The 13,437-nt window shown below is 55.4% G+C and overlaps 1 protein-coding gene across 1 annotated transcript; it reads left to right on the top strand.

The window, feature by feature from the left end:
• The first annotated feature begins 465 nt into the window (after positions 1-465).
• Positions 466-12,055, top strand: PANX3 (pannexin 3). Its single transcript, XM_074976833.1, has 5 exons — positions 466-2,158; positions 7,010-7,152; positions 8,144-8,358; positions 10,107-10,771; positions 11,474-12,055. Exons 1-5 carry the CDS (start codon positions 1,978-1,980, stop codon positions 11,527-11,529), a joined length of 1,260 nt encoding a protein of 419 aa, XP_074832934.1. The 5' UTR covers positions 466-1,977; the 3' UTR covers positions 11,530-12,055.
• The last annotated feature ends 1,382 nt before the right edge of the window (positions 12,056-13,437 follow it).

Genomic DNA, 13,437 nt, shown 5'->3' with positions numbered 1-13,437 from the left:
CAGTAAGGCTGTGCAGCCAGGTCACCCATCCCTGTCCTGTGTGTGTCACAACAGTTCTAGCTCTGATCTCTGCAGCCTTTGTTACCCAGGCAGCTTTTCCTCCAGTGCAGAGCCCCAGCCTTGGGTAACGCACAGGCCCAGCCCGGCCCAGTTCATAACAGACAGCTGAGCCCTGTAGAGCGACCTTTGCCTTGCCTGAGATGTCAGGGGGCAAGCCAGGCAGGACAATTCACCAGCTCCTGGTGGCATAGGCTTTCCTCTGTAAAGGTGTTTGAGAGGGGACATGGCTTCCTCGCTATCCAGCACAATGAATCTTGCCCCTGCCACTCCCGACCCATATGCACACCCCCACACGTTCTGTCTTTTGATTCAGTGGGCATGGGGCATAGCGAAGGCCCTTGCCGTGGGTGGCTGGGAGAGGAGGCAGAGTGCTGGGGGGGTGGGGAGAAGGGGTTCTGATTTTGCAGGGTGGGAAGGGTTGTGTTATAATGTGTCCCCATTTGGCTTGCTGCGGGAAGGGTATCGAACACCCTGCTCCATTCTTCAGCACTTCTCTATGGCCACAGCTGTGCTGTTAGTAAACGAAGGTGAGGCCCAAGCTTCCAGCCCATCCAGTGGGGCTGTAACATGGCTCTGCTACTTCAGTGGGAACCCTGGCAAGGAGCTGATGCACAGACAGATGCATAGTGAGGGGATAGTCTGCTGGGACTCATCCAGGCTAGACCCCTTGTCTCAAGGGCTTGGGCAGGTCTGGAAGGGATTATGGACCCTTCAGGCCATCCAAGAGAAGGCCTGGCCCAGGCTCCGGAGAAGGAGGGGTGAGGGTGGCTGAGCAAGACGCTTCTGTGGGGCAGCAAGTGAGTCCCAAGAATCTTAGGGGACACAATCACAGGAGCTTTGTGCACTTGGAAGTGCATGGTGGTGACTCAGCATGGGTAGGCTGGGGCAAAATCTCAGGCCTGCTTATAAAGGGGCTGCTTGGGGAGGGCTGGGGCTCCTCCCTGGCACTGCTCTTGCTGAGAAGTGCTGCACCCGGGGGTGCGGCATGGGCCACCCAAGCAGCAGTGGTGGTCTCTGAGCATGCCACTGCCCAGGTAAGGAGTGGTGGGGTGTGGTGTGGAAGAGACCCCCGCTAATCCCAGCCACTGGCTGGAGTCTGGTGGGCCTGGAGGGGCAGTAGTAGGCTGTTCATGAACCTGAGAGTGAGCTGCCTCTCCGGCCCATAAGCACCAGACCTGCAGGTCCTAGCAGGGTTTCCTTGCTGCTCCTCCCAGGCAGCTGTCTGCTCAGCAGTGTCTGTTCTAAACAGCACAGCTGGGTCCATTCCCTCAGCCTCAGCTGGGCTCAAGCTTGGCCTGGTTAAATTCCTACCAGGCTTACCATGCAGCCCTGCAGTGCCTGGGGTGGGGTCAGGCTGCCGAGAGGCCTCTTGGAATCCTGCCACTTAATGGCTACCCACAGGGCTGGGGTTCCCCGGGCGAGAATGGCCACCTCCCAAGTGTTGGAGGCTATGGCAGCTAACGTGTGCATTTCACACACACAACCCCCTCTCCCCCGGGCATTGGGGCTGGGATTGTGCCTCCCTGCCAAGTCTCCACTCATTGCTGGATGTGAAAATAGCTCAAGAGCCCCACACCCATTAAAGTCACTGCTAGAAATAAGTCTGTTTATGAGAGAGGGCTGTAAAACCACAGGGATGCAGCCTTTCATGGGGCTGCCCATAGCTGGGTGAGGCTTGCCAGGCCCAGCAATCAGCCCTGCCCTCCTGCCTGCTCTGTTTGAGGGGAGGCTATTTGTAACTTTCTCTGAGAAAAGGCTCCCTTGTAATTAGCAAAGCACCCAGTGCTCAGCCTGGGCTGCTGGTTACCGCTGCCTGTACATAATGCTGGGTAAACACCGTTTTCAGCCCCACAAGTGCTTGGCCAGGATCAAACCCTCAACAACTTCAGCGACTGCTTCTTCCCTGCTCCCAGAGCCATGTCGATTGCACACACGGCTGCCGAGTACATGCTCTCCGATGCTTTGCTCCCAGACCCCAGCGGCTCCCGAGCCAAAGGTCTGCGCTTGGAGCTACCGAGCGACCGCGTTGTGAAGTTTGTCACAGTGGGCGTGCCCCTGTTCCTTGTGTCCCTGGCATTTGCACGGGAATTTACCACAGGTAAGCTGCAAGGTGGCATGTTATCAGGCCTGGGGGGAAGCTAGAGCAGGAGCCAGATATGCACCGTGGACCCTGTTGGCTTCTTCTGGTTCTACTTCTGGTTTGTGATTGTCAGATCTTTTGCAGCCATGTGGAAAGCTCAAGTGAGGATGTGGGGATGTTTAGTGGGAACCGGCGAGAGTTCTGGGGTTGGGGGGATTGTTCCAGAGGCATAACAAAGCCTTGTGCTGTTGCAGAACTCACTCCAGCCTTGAACCACTAAGGGAGTCGGCTTAGCCCTTTGTGCAGTGGTGCCTTTGCAAGGTTTGTCCATCTGCAGCATCTGGTTCCGCTTGCTGTTAGCGCCGGGCTTCCAGGCTGGCAGTCCCTGTGAATGCTCTGTGCTCTCTGGAGAGTCTGTGGTGTTCATTCTTTGTTGCAGTCATGCCTTGGAGCTCCTGTCATGGCCTGGGTCCCTGTGGTACAAGGTGCTCTTCAAAGGACAGAGAGCCACCCTACCCCAAAGAGCTGAGCTGAGTAGGGACCTGCAGCTGGAGGTAGGACTGTTCCTTGGCCAGCATCTGACAACTTGCCACAGTTTGGACAAAAATAGCAGCTGCCCTCTTCTTGCAGTTCCCAGTTCTTGTGCCGATGTGGTTGGCATTGCACCTCGCTGGCTGGCCACTCACGTTAGGGGTGGTCTTGCTTGTTCCTCTCTCTTCAGCAGCCCTGGCATGTTCTCAGAATCTGTCATTTTCTCTATCCCGCAGCACCTTGGGGAGCCACCTCAGCCGGCACTGGGATGCTGAGTGCTTGAATTGACTCTTCTTTTCCCAGCCCATACCACTGGGCCTGGGATCCTCTTAAACAAAGATTCATTGATAGCACAGTTGGATGCATCTTCACCTCAAGCTGAGCGTGGACTTAGGCGATGATCTGCTTCTGCCTCCAGAGGCTTCCTGGCTTTCCACCTTTCTACCCACCCTTACAGCTACATGTCCTGTGCTCAGGCTGAGATGGGGGTAGATGAGGGGGTTATGTCACTATCTTTCTCAAGCCCCCCTTGGGGGTTCACTTGCTGTTCCTGGGAAAGCAAAGCAAGCGTATAGTAAACTCAAAGAGGAGGAGATCCCTGTGTACACAATGTGTGTTTAGCCTGGAGAATCTTCTCCTCTTGATCAGAGGGGGCAAGCTTAGCAGATTTCAAACTAGGGTTAGCCATTTCCCTGAATATCAAGTATGTCCTCAACACTTAGGCTTGCTGGGAGAGATGGGTCTGAGGCATCTAACCTTATAACAGAAGCCAACATCTGCTTTGCTGGGACGATGAAGAAATATTCCCAAATGTATATCACTGGCTAATTAACCACCAGGATAGTTTTACACTGACTTCTACAAGTTGTGGCTCTAGTCAGAAGGAATGCATGGCTGGTCGAGTCAAGAGAGCAACCCTTGGGTCAGCCTTACTGGAATGTGTGGAAAGAAGAGTTATGGATTTCTGAGAGACTTCAATTTAGGAGACCATCTGCCGGATGGCTCCTAGAGCTGGTATTATTAACTTCTAATAATTATGGGTGGTGGTCTAACAGAAAGGGTGTTGCACCTACCATAAAATAACTGTTTGGACTCATTCTAATGACAATTGATGATCTACCACTGGCCTGGAAGGTGGTCATTGTCAAGGGGGAAGTGCTCAGGAGATGATCACATTTAATATATGCAATTAGCGGCCAGTCCCAACTGGTAACAGAACTATTCAGTGCTTAAAAAGCACATATTCCTCAAGGCTGAGGAACATGATCAGTGACATTGGAAAACTAGTTCGAAAGCTATGAATGAACACTGGGAGTTCTTTAAGAAGAACTTATTAGGTGTGCAAAATGTCATGATTCCATAGCTGAGAAAGAAGACAGCTTTGTCTAACAGCTGTTGTAGTTGAAAGGCAAAATAAACCTGACAATTTGAAATACACAAGCTGAAAATAACAAATGGAAAACAGAAAATCTATAGCAACTGATAACAATTTGAAGTTGTGAAATGTGGACAATCTAGGGATAAAAATTTTAAAATCGGCAGGCCTGGATAATTTACAGTCAAGAGTTCTAAAAGAGTTGGCGAGGAAATCTCTCTGTCCAGCTGATATTAATTTCTTCTAAACCTCAGAATCTTGGGGGAATTCAAGAAGACTGGAAGAGTGCTAATGTGATCACTCTAAAAAAGAGCAAACAGGATGGCCCCTCCAAACATGTAAGTTATAAGAAGATTTTTTTAATGTTTGACTTAGCACCACCCAACAATCTAATTTAAAAATATCACTCTGCACTACTAGCGGATCACATATGAAACAGATTAGAAATGAATTGACAGAGCTCAAAAAGTAGCTGTCAGTGGAGAACTGTTGGTGAAGTGGGTGCCCCACCGGAGTTCTGTATGGATTGTTAGGAGGCCTGATGCTTTTCAGCCACTGGAGGAAACTACCAAGGGAAGTGGAAGATTCTCCAGCCTTCAAATCAAGACTGGTGATCTTTCTGGAAGAAGCCTGAGCCCAAGCATGGAGAAACCTCGGCCTGTGATCTGGATCTGGCCCCTAGGGCTCAGGGCTTCCCTCCCCAGCCTCTGGCCCACAGCAGGCTGTAGGGGTGCGGAGCGCCGAGACTCATGGGCTGGAGTCTGGCAAGCTGGGGCTGAATCCAGCCCATGGGCCCTGCCTGATGGGGGCAGGAAGCAGCTCTGTGCACTGCTGCTGGGCCCCTTCCGCTGCTGGGAATGCTCAGCCCCAGACCTGGTGGCACTTGTGGGCCTCAGTGGGAGGCAGGTCAGGGCCATGTTCCCTGTCTGGTGCAGAGGCTGTGCCCAGGGCGCCTCAGTCCCCCAGCTCCACTGCCCCCTCGCCTCCCCTGCCTGCAGTGAGCCTGGGCACTGCTGGGGGGATGGCAGCACTGCCTGGAGAGGCTCTGGCCAATCAGAGCAGTGGGTCAGGGGGTGCCTGGGAGCAACACCAGGTAGGCCCTCCCCAACCTGCTTCTGCACTCCCTCCTGCCCAGACCCCCTGCCCCAAGCTCACATCCTGGCAGCCCCCTCCCCCACAGCACTCCTCATTTGGGGCCCCAATCCAGAGCCTAGGAGGGCCCACAAAATCTCCTAGCCCTGCCCGCCCCCAGCTCTGGGGCTGGTGCATGAGGAGAAAGAGGGGAGGGGCTCTTAGTTGTTTTTTTTTTCAGTCGGGGATCATGTCTGTGAGGTGTTTAGGGACTTTGCTTCTCATGGGGGTGGCTCCTGACTGGTTTTTCTGTGGCTCAGTGGCCCCTGGCCCAAAAAAGGTCACCTCTGCCAGCTTTAGTGAAACACAGTCACTGGGCTCAATACAGGGACAAAAAGCCTGAATCACACAGATGAGCCCATCTGGCCTCAAAACTGGTGAATCTAAACTCCTGGCTTGCCAGTGATTTAACATTCCTGTTTGGGCTGAAGGCGGGGAGCAGGAACACCTGGGCTTGGCAGGCTATTTGCGTGTGTTTGACCAGAGAACCTGTCTGGGGATTTCTCTTTCCATCCTGCCTCAGAAATTTGTTCTTGGCGTTAAGTCAGGAGGCCGGTGGAGCCAACGAGAACAAAGCAGATGTGTTCACTGCCTTGTTCCTGGATCACAACCTAGACTGAGGTGCCACCAGGTAATTAGGCTCCTGAATGGACACTGACATCACCAGGTGACTAGGCTATTCCCAGCCTATGAGCTGTGGCTCACACTGTGTGTACTGTGCTGAGGAAGGAAACCATCATCTTCAGGGCCAGGATCATCTCAGGAGCCTTCGTTAGCAAACTGGCTCCTTTACACCCCCGTCCACCCCAAAATCACAGCGGCAGCTGAATGAACCCCAGCTGGCAGGGCCAAGCTAGTCTTAGCCAGCAGCCAAGCCCAGGGAAGCCACCTGCGGATTCTGCAGAGCTGGTGGCTCAGCTACTGATCCATCTCCTGGGGCTGTGACATTAGGAGCATAGCTGGGAATTCCACTGCCCCAGACCCCTCTGCAGCTGGCAGGCCTGGAGCAGGGCTGCAGAGCCTTCGGGTGGCTGCATTCCCGCTGTGTCAGCCCCACCAGCACACTTGCAGCTCCGGCTGAGCATTGCAGTGTGACATGACAGCTGGAGCCAGAAGTTCATGGAGGGACCCCTCTGCTTGCACTCTAGAGGGGCTCACCAGCCCACCCCTGCAGTGACTAGTGGCTTGTAGGGTGATGACCCAAGGGGCAGGGAGGCATTGGAGTGGCCACAGGCAGGATGGCAGTATCTGAGTTCAGCAAGGCTGCACTGCTCAGTTGTCAGTGCTGGCTGGCCCCTGGAGCCAGACTTGCCTGCCAGACCAGGCTTCAGCTGTGATGCTGTGCCTGAGTGGCAGGACCACAGGGCCAGGGCATGATGAGCTGTGTCCAGCCGACTGTGTCCCTATGCTCTGTTGCAGAGGCGAGAGGAGGCCCAAGGCAGCTCTGCGGAGCATGGACTGCAGAGAGCACAGCCCACATCCAGCATGCTGCCCAGACCCAAGCTGGTCCCCACCCAGCTCCAGCCTGCAGGGAATCAGGCAACCTGGCAGCAACCAGCAGAGGCATTGTTGCATTGCCAGTATTAATGTTGTGGTTTATGCAATCCTAGGTAGCACTGTCAGCAGGGCATGACTGGCTGCTCCCTTGCCTGTAAGGGGTGCTGCCCACGCTGCCTACCACACGATGGCTGCAAGTTGTGTGGGGCATAGGTGCCAGACACACCTTCCCTGCTGAGACTCCAGAGGCGGGGGTTTGCATTAGTCAGGGCGATCCCCACATGTGGGCCCCTCGTCTCCTCCCTCTTTCTGTAATCACTTATGCTCTGTTCCAGGGACCCAGATCAGCTGTTTCTCGCCCACCAACTTCACGGGGAAGCAGTCTGCATACGTGGATACATCCTGCTGGGATTCCTTGGTCCACTATGAGTTTGATGCTGCTGGAAATGCTACAGCCAAATCCCTCTGGACTCTCAAGGTAGCTGGGCTGATGGTTGTGGGAGCTCTGCCTTTTAGGGGGCTGGTGTTGCAGCACCTCCAGGGCCAGGAGTGGCGTTCGGGTGGGCCTGGGACCCAGCTCACCAGGATAAGGTGCTCCCTACCCCTCTTTCTGCCAGAGGTGAGCAGAACACACTGCCCTTTGCACTGCCTGTAAGACCATCCCCATAGAGCTTGTGGGATTGAGGCCTTCAGTGGCTCTGGCTGTGACTTGAGCGTCAGTCAGTTACAGTTCTGCTGTCGTGTGCACCTTGCAGACAGCTCTGCCCAGGGGCTGGGGGCTCTCCAGGGGCAGCCTGTGCAGTGTCTGTGGCAGGCACCCAGCCTGACTGTTGCAATGTACTGACTCCACACAAGGAAATGGTTACAGTCACTAGTGTGGGCAGAGATTTTAGACTCCACTGCCACAGTGCACCTGAGCAAACCACCTCTGTGGAGCAAGAGCCACCTCTGCCTCCTTCAGGGACACCCTGCCTAGGATCACCTGTATTTCACTGCATTTAGCATCAGCTCCCAGAGTCCTTGGCTGCCAGGGGCCCAGCACCCCGGGCTCATCTTGAGCCCCATAGCAAGGGAACTCTCTAGTTCCCCCAGACCTGTCCAGGAGGTCTGGTGGATAGTGTACGGGGTTGAGACTCAGGAGAACTGGCTTCGGTCCCTAGCTCTGCCATGACTCCTGCTGGGACTTTGACCAAGCCCCTGCCTCATGCCTCGGTTTCCCTGCTCTGTAATGGGGTGGAGGAGCTATGGTAAAGTGCTTGCAGATGGCAAGTGGGATGAGCCAGGCAGTCATTAGGTGTCATTCTGTCTGGGGTTAGAGCATGGGGCTGCTGCCCCTGAGCCTGATTCTGGCCAGTCCCCGTCCCCTGAGCATGCATCCCCAAGGGCCTGGGATGTTCCAGCCAGTTCTGGCTGCAGCTGGCCATTGTGCTCTCACTCTGGCCTCAGCTGTGGCATTGTCCTTTGCCCAGGCCTTCCCCTACTCTCTGCTGCTCATTGCTGTGGCCATGTACCTACCCTCCCTGCTGTGGAGATACACGGCCGCGCCCGCCCTGAACTGTGACCTGCTCTTCATCGTCGATGAGCTGGACAAGTCCTACAACCGCTCCATCCGCCTGGTGCAGCACTTGGTGAAAGTCCACCAGGCCAGTGCCGATGCCCGGCTCTTCTGGGAGGAGTTCGAGAAGTGAGTCAGTGTCTCAAGGACTGACCCTTGGGGGACAGGGCAGACTCAGGGCACAAGAGTTCCAGGTGGCAGAGCAGAGGGGTCTCCAGGGTCTCTTCTTGGAGAATATCCTGATCCAGGCAGAAGGGACTCTCCAAATCCCCAAGCTGGGTCTCTGACCCCTCAGCTTTTTGCCCTGGGGTTCCCACAAGTCTCAGTTCCTCCACAGCCAGGCTAGCAGGACCTTCCCCCACCGTGTCAGCCCTCTGGCCCACCCTGCTGTGGGGAGGGGGTTCCTGAGCACCCGGGGCCTCTGAGGCGAAGGGGAACAAACTGGAGCTGGGTGATGGATCCTAGTTAGCTGGGCCCCTGCTCCCTACTTCAGGGAGATCCCTGAGGGGCCTAGGCTAGGCTTCAGGAACTGCCTTTCACATGCCCCTGGCATGGAGACCTGGGCCTGGAGCCCCATCCCCAGGCAGGGCTCTGTGGCCCAACTGGTCTAGTGGGTGTCTGAGCCTGTCCCCACCACAGGCTGCTCTGTGCCCAGGGCTGGGCCAAGGGCTGTCAACTTTCCAGATGCAGAACACGAAAGGCCACTGTCCCTCCTAACCCACCCCTGCTCATTCCACCACTGGCACTTCCCTGCCCACCCTCATTTCCAGGGCAGGGGGTGAGGGCTCCAGGGTGGGCCAAAGGGCATGGAGGGGGACTTTGGGCTGGGGCAGGGGCTTGGGGTGCATTGGGGATGATGGTGAGCCTCGGCCTTGGCCTGAGAAGTTCGGGGGGGCGATGCCAGCTCTAGGGGGTTGTTTTGACACAAGCGGGGGCTGAGGGCTGGGTCTGGGGTGCAGCAGGGGGTTCAGTGCTCTGAGGCTCTGGATGCTGATGACCTGAGGGGGCTCCCAGGAAGCAGCCAGCATGTCCTTCTGGCTAGAGGCACAGTAAAGGGTGTGCAGAAATCATCCCCACAGGGAGCTGCAGAGCTATGGCTTGGGGTGGGGGCAGCACTCAGAGCTGCTCACTCCAGGAGTGAGCCATGGGGAGCCCGCCTACCTTAGCAGTCCCACCCGCGACCGGAGCACTAAGGCCCTGTTGTGCGCTGAGCAGAGGCCCAGTTTGACCGGGCATACAGGTCAAAACCTCCATGCCTGCTCCTTGGCAGTGCTCCTGTCTGGCACTCCCAGCCTTTGCCCCCAAGCTGGACTTACACTCTGCTACCTGGGAGGTGACACGTGTTCTCAGCTCCTGGTTCTCCATTTGGATAATGCTAGCAAAGGGCAAGTGCTGCCACGGAGTTTAGCAGCTAGAGGCGGATTTAATTTTTTCCTTGTGATTTGCGTCATTCTCCATTTGGGTGGAAATTAAAATTCAATTCCATGCACAAAACCATGCAGGAGATGGAGTGTTTCAGCAAGAAAATTAAATTAAAATGTGTTGGTGAGAGATGAGAAAAAGTTGATCAACACATGTTGGGAGTATGAACAAGCTGACTCGTTAGTCCCTACTGCCCCACCCCGAGCACGCCCGTCACTCTTTTCTCACCTTGGGACTAGAGTAGATGGCCCCCGAGGTCCTGTGGGTCCCTCGGGGTCCATGATTCTGGTTAGTACAGGGGGCAGAGTTCTGACCCCTCCACCACTACCTTTCCCTGGATCAGGTAACAGGGATTTAACCAGGCCAGGTCCCCAGCTGGCGTAAACTGACCTCAGTGAAGTTACCTGGCTTACCCCACCCAAGGCTGTGGCCCCAACAACGCTGTCTCTTCCCAGGGCTCGCAGGGAGCGGTACTTTGAGTTCCCGCTGCTGGAGCGCTACCTGGCCTGCAAGCAGCGCTCGCATGCCCTGGTGGGAGCCTACCTTCTGCGGAACCTGCTGCAGCTGGTGCTCCTTGCAGCCACGTGCCTCTACCTGGGCTTCCTCCTCCTCCATGTCTTCGTGCAAGATGAGTTCAGCTGTTCCATCAAGACAGGGCTCCTGGGGGATGAGGCCCACATCCCCGACGTGATCCCCTGCAAGCTGGCCTTCTTCTCAGTCTTCCAGCTGATCAGCCTCTCCAACGGGGGCGTCTACGTCCTGCTGGCACCAGTGCTCGTCTACAATATGCTGCAGCTCTTCCAGTGGGACAAGCGCCTGCTGGCCATCTACGAGATGCTGCCCGCCTTCGACCTGCTCAGCAGGAAGATGCTGACCTGCCCCCTGAACGACCTGAACCTCATCCTCCTCTTCCTGCAGGCCAACATCTCAGAGCTCAAGTCCTTCAGCCGCCTGAGTGCCGTGTGTGCGCTGCGTGAGGGCACAGCCAACCCCCAGCACATCGACACCATTGTGGATTTCATGACCCTCCTGGCTGGGCTGGAGACATCAAAGCCGAAAGCCCCAGCATGCGCAGCAGGGGCGGAGGAAAACCATCCTCCCTCGAGCAGTGAGGTTCTGGGTAAGAGCCGGATGGACCCTCTCTTCCAGTTGCTTTCAGATTGCCTCCATCCCCAAGCTAGATGTCAGAGCTGCACAAATCTTATGGGGTCACCAGCCTGCCCCGGCAGAGAGCTTCCACAGGGTGACCACCATGCTCTCCCATATGACTCCCCCTTCCTTGCCTCGGTTTTTCCTTCTGTAAAATGGGGAGCATGGTACCAACGGGGGATAAGGGTCAAGATCTCTGGCTGAAACACAGCCAGGTAATGCTGAATATTATTAGTTCCCTCAGGTCCTGGACAGCCAATAAGCAACAACCCTGCCTCCATTGCTTTTGAGGGGGACAGTGGAGGAGGCTGGGGTTCAGAGGAGCAGATATGGACAGACTGATTGTAGCTATCATCCCTGCCTGAGGCTAGGCACACCTTAGCCCCCAGGCAGCCTCAGTCTTAGGGGGCCCTCCCCTGCTATGTGGGGGATGCAGATTCAGATCCGAAGTGGGGAATGAGGGAATGCTTCTTCCAGGAGCCTCCAGCCTGGCCAGGTTGGATCAGGCATACCAGCCTAGCTCTCCCTCCCCCAGCCTCCAGTAATCACTGCAGCAAAGGGGGCCCCTGGCTGGCTGAGATAGGCCCAGGGGAGGGCTGGTGGGGAGCAGGTGCCCTTCTTCAGCTCTAGTGAGGCTGGTCACATCCCTTATTTCCTCTCTCCCTCTATCTAGAAATGGAACCCACATCAGAACCTCAAACTACCGCTGGCCGCAAAAACTCTGCCTGAGGGCTGGCGCCCAGGGAGTGGGGCTGCTGAGCAGGGCTGGGATGGTCACAGCCCACCGCTGACAATGACAACATGCTCCAGGATGAGTAAGAAGTGTACCACATAATGAAATCCATGGGGTGAAGCCCAGCCAATGGCCTGCCCTCTGCAGCTGCCGTAGGGTGGGCTTTGTGCTCATCCCACCAAAGTAAGCATGGCTAGAGCCACCCCAGCCCTCATTACTGCTCAGAACCAGGGAGCAGCTCCCCTGCCACTGGTTTTAGCTGGATTGGGGTAATCATCACCCTGCTGTGCTCTCGCTTCCAGCTGCCCCAGCGCACTGCTGGGGCCAGTTCTGGTTTCACAGTGATCACACCCTGCCCATATGGATAGCAGAGGTGTCGCTCCTAATTTGCTGCGGCATACCGGCTCTCAGTGTCATTCCTTAGGCCTTGCCCTAGGCTGTGCCCGTGGCAGCAAGCCCAGGGGGCCGAGAGGGGCAGAGTGAAAACTGAGCCGAGGAAAGGAAAAATGGATAATAAATTAAGAAGTGAAGACCGTGTTTGGTTCCTGCTTCAAAGAGGGTTGGATTGGGTGGGAGCTGGCCTCGAGCCCAAAAGCACCCAGCTGGCTCCCTTCCCAGCTGTAGCTGTCAGGTTTTACAAGCACCTGGAAAGAAGGAACAGGAGCCCCCACAACTGCCCACAGGGAGAGCTGCTGCTATGGCAGGGGTGGGGGACAGGACACAGCCCCTGTCCAATGGAACCACTCCCTGCCCCCTAGCAAGACAGCTGCTTCCCATGAGGGCAGAGGGGGCAGGCTCAGCGTTCCATGTAAGCTGAGCGCATGTTGGCTGCTCTGTGGAGACTCATGTGCTGCCAGATGATTAACAGTGATGCTTTCTCCTCCATTGGTCCTTTCTCTGCCTAGCCTGGGAGCGGCTGGGGTTGGGGCTGTGTCCAGTAGTGGGGCACTGCTTGCAGTGGGGCCTCTCCCCATCACTGCGCTGCAAATAGCTAACATCCACTTGCCCCAGTCAGTGGAACCACTGTCCCAAAAACAGCTAGAGGCCCATACTCTGGAGAGAACCGGCTCCCAAGAGCTTGCAAGAGACTGGGTCTGCCCTAAGGAAATCAATGAAATCAACTGGTACAAAAGCATAATCTACTCCAACCTTACACTGGGATCTGGGGTTTGGCTAATTTAAAAGACAAGAGCTATCACCCCAGCCATGGTCAAAGAATTTATTTCATAAGAGTCAACATTAATCACTACACAGACACCCCCTTTAAAGAGAGAAACAGTCCACATCTTCGTCAAACCACCCAGGCACAACACCCTCCTGCCAGAGGGGCTCTTAACAGTGGGCATTCAAAGCCCTCAGGTGTCTTTGGGAACCTCAGCCTTAAATGGCAAGTGTTCCCTTGGCTGAGAGAAGAGCCTGACCAAACTCTCAGCCGTGACAACAGCTATTGTAGGGGTTGCAGGATTGCAGCCCTTACTGCTGCACTGAATTCAGAGCTGGGCAACCAGAGAGGGGAGAGCAGCGGCTGCTGGCAGGACACGCAGCTTGGAAGGCCATAAAATTGTCATGACAGTCCTATCAGTACTTTACTCCTCATAGAAACACACCGTACTCCTCTGTGGGACAGCACAGGGAGGTAGGAGAGTTAGGAATTTCATTCTTAGCTGTCACTTTGTGAGACATTTCAGAAAGAATGTTGGAGAGGGGCGACAAACACACAGTGCTCTCCCATGCCAACTGGATTTTTCTTTTTCTTATTTTAATGTTCCCTTAAATAAAGTCCTTGAGATGGTAAACATCATCCGCCAGGACACAGGAACTATTGCTTTTGTTGTGGCATGTGCAATATGGTGCTGATATAATACAGAATGTTTGAGCCAAAACCCTTTGGCTATGTCTACACG

The sequence above is a fragment of the Carettochelys insculpta genome, chromosome 25 (assembly GCF_033958435.1).
Source record: "Carettochelys insculpta isolate YL-2023 chromosome 25, ASM3395843v1, whole genome shotgun sequence".
Classification (NCBI taxonomy): Eukaryota; Metazoa; Chordata; order Testudines; family Carettochelyidae; genus Carettochelys; species Carettochelys insculpta.
This window is presented reverse-complemented; position numbering and strand designations above follow the sequence as displayed.

Bases quoted from the DNA above. Each gene is read 5' to 3' on its own strand.
- PANX3 (XM_074976833.1), top strand. From the start codon at position 1,978: ATGTCGATTGCACACACGGCTGCCGAGTACATGCTCTCCGATGCTTTG. The intron at 7,153-8,143 runs GTAGCTGGGCTG...TCCTTTGCCCAG, and splicing joins AATCCCTCTGGACTCTCAAG to GCCTTCCCCTACTCTCTGCT. The intron at 10,772-11,473 runs GTAAGAGCCGGA...CCCTCTATCTAG, and splicing joins CTCGAGCAGTGAGGTTCTGG to AAATGGAACCCACATCAGAA.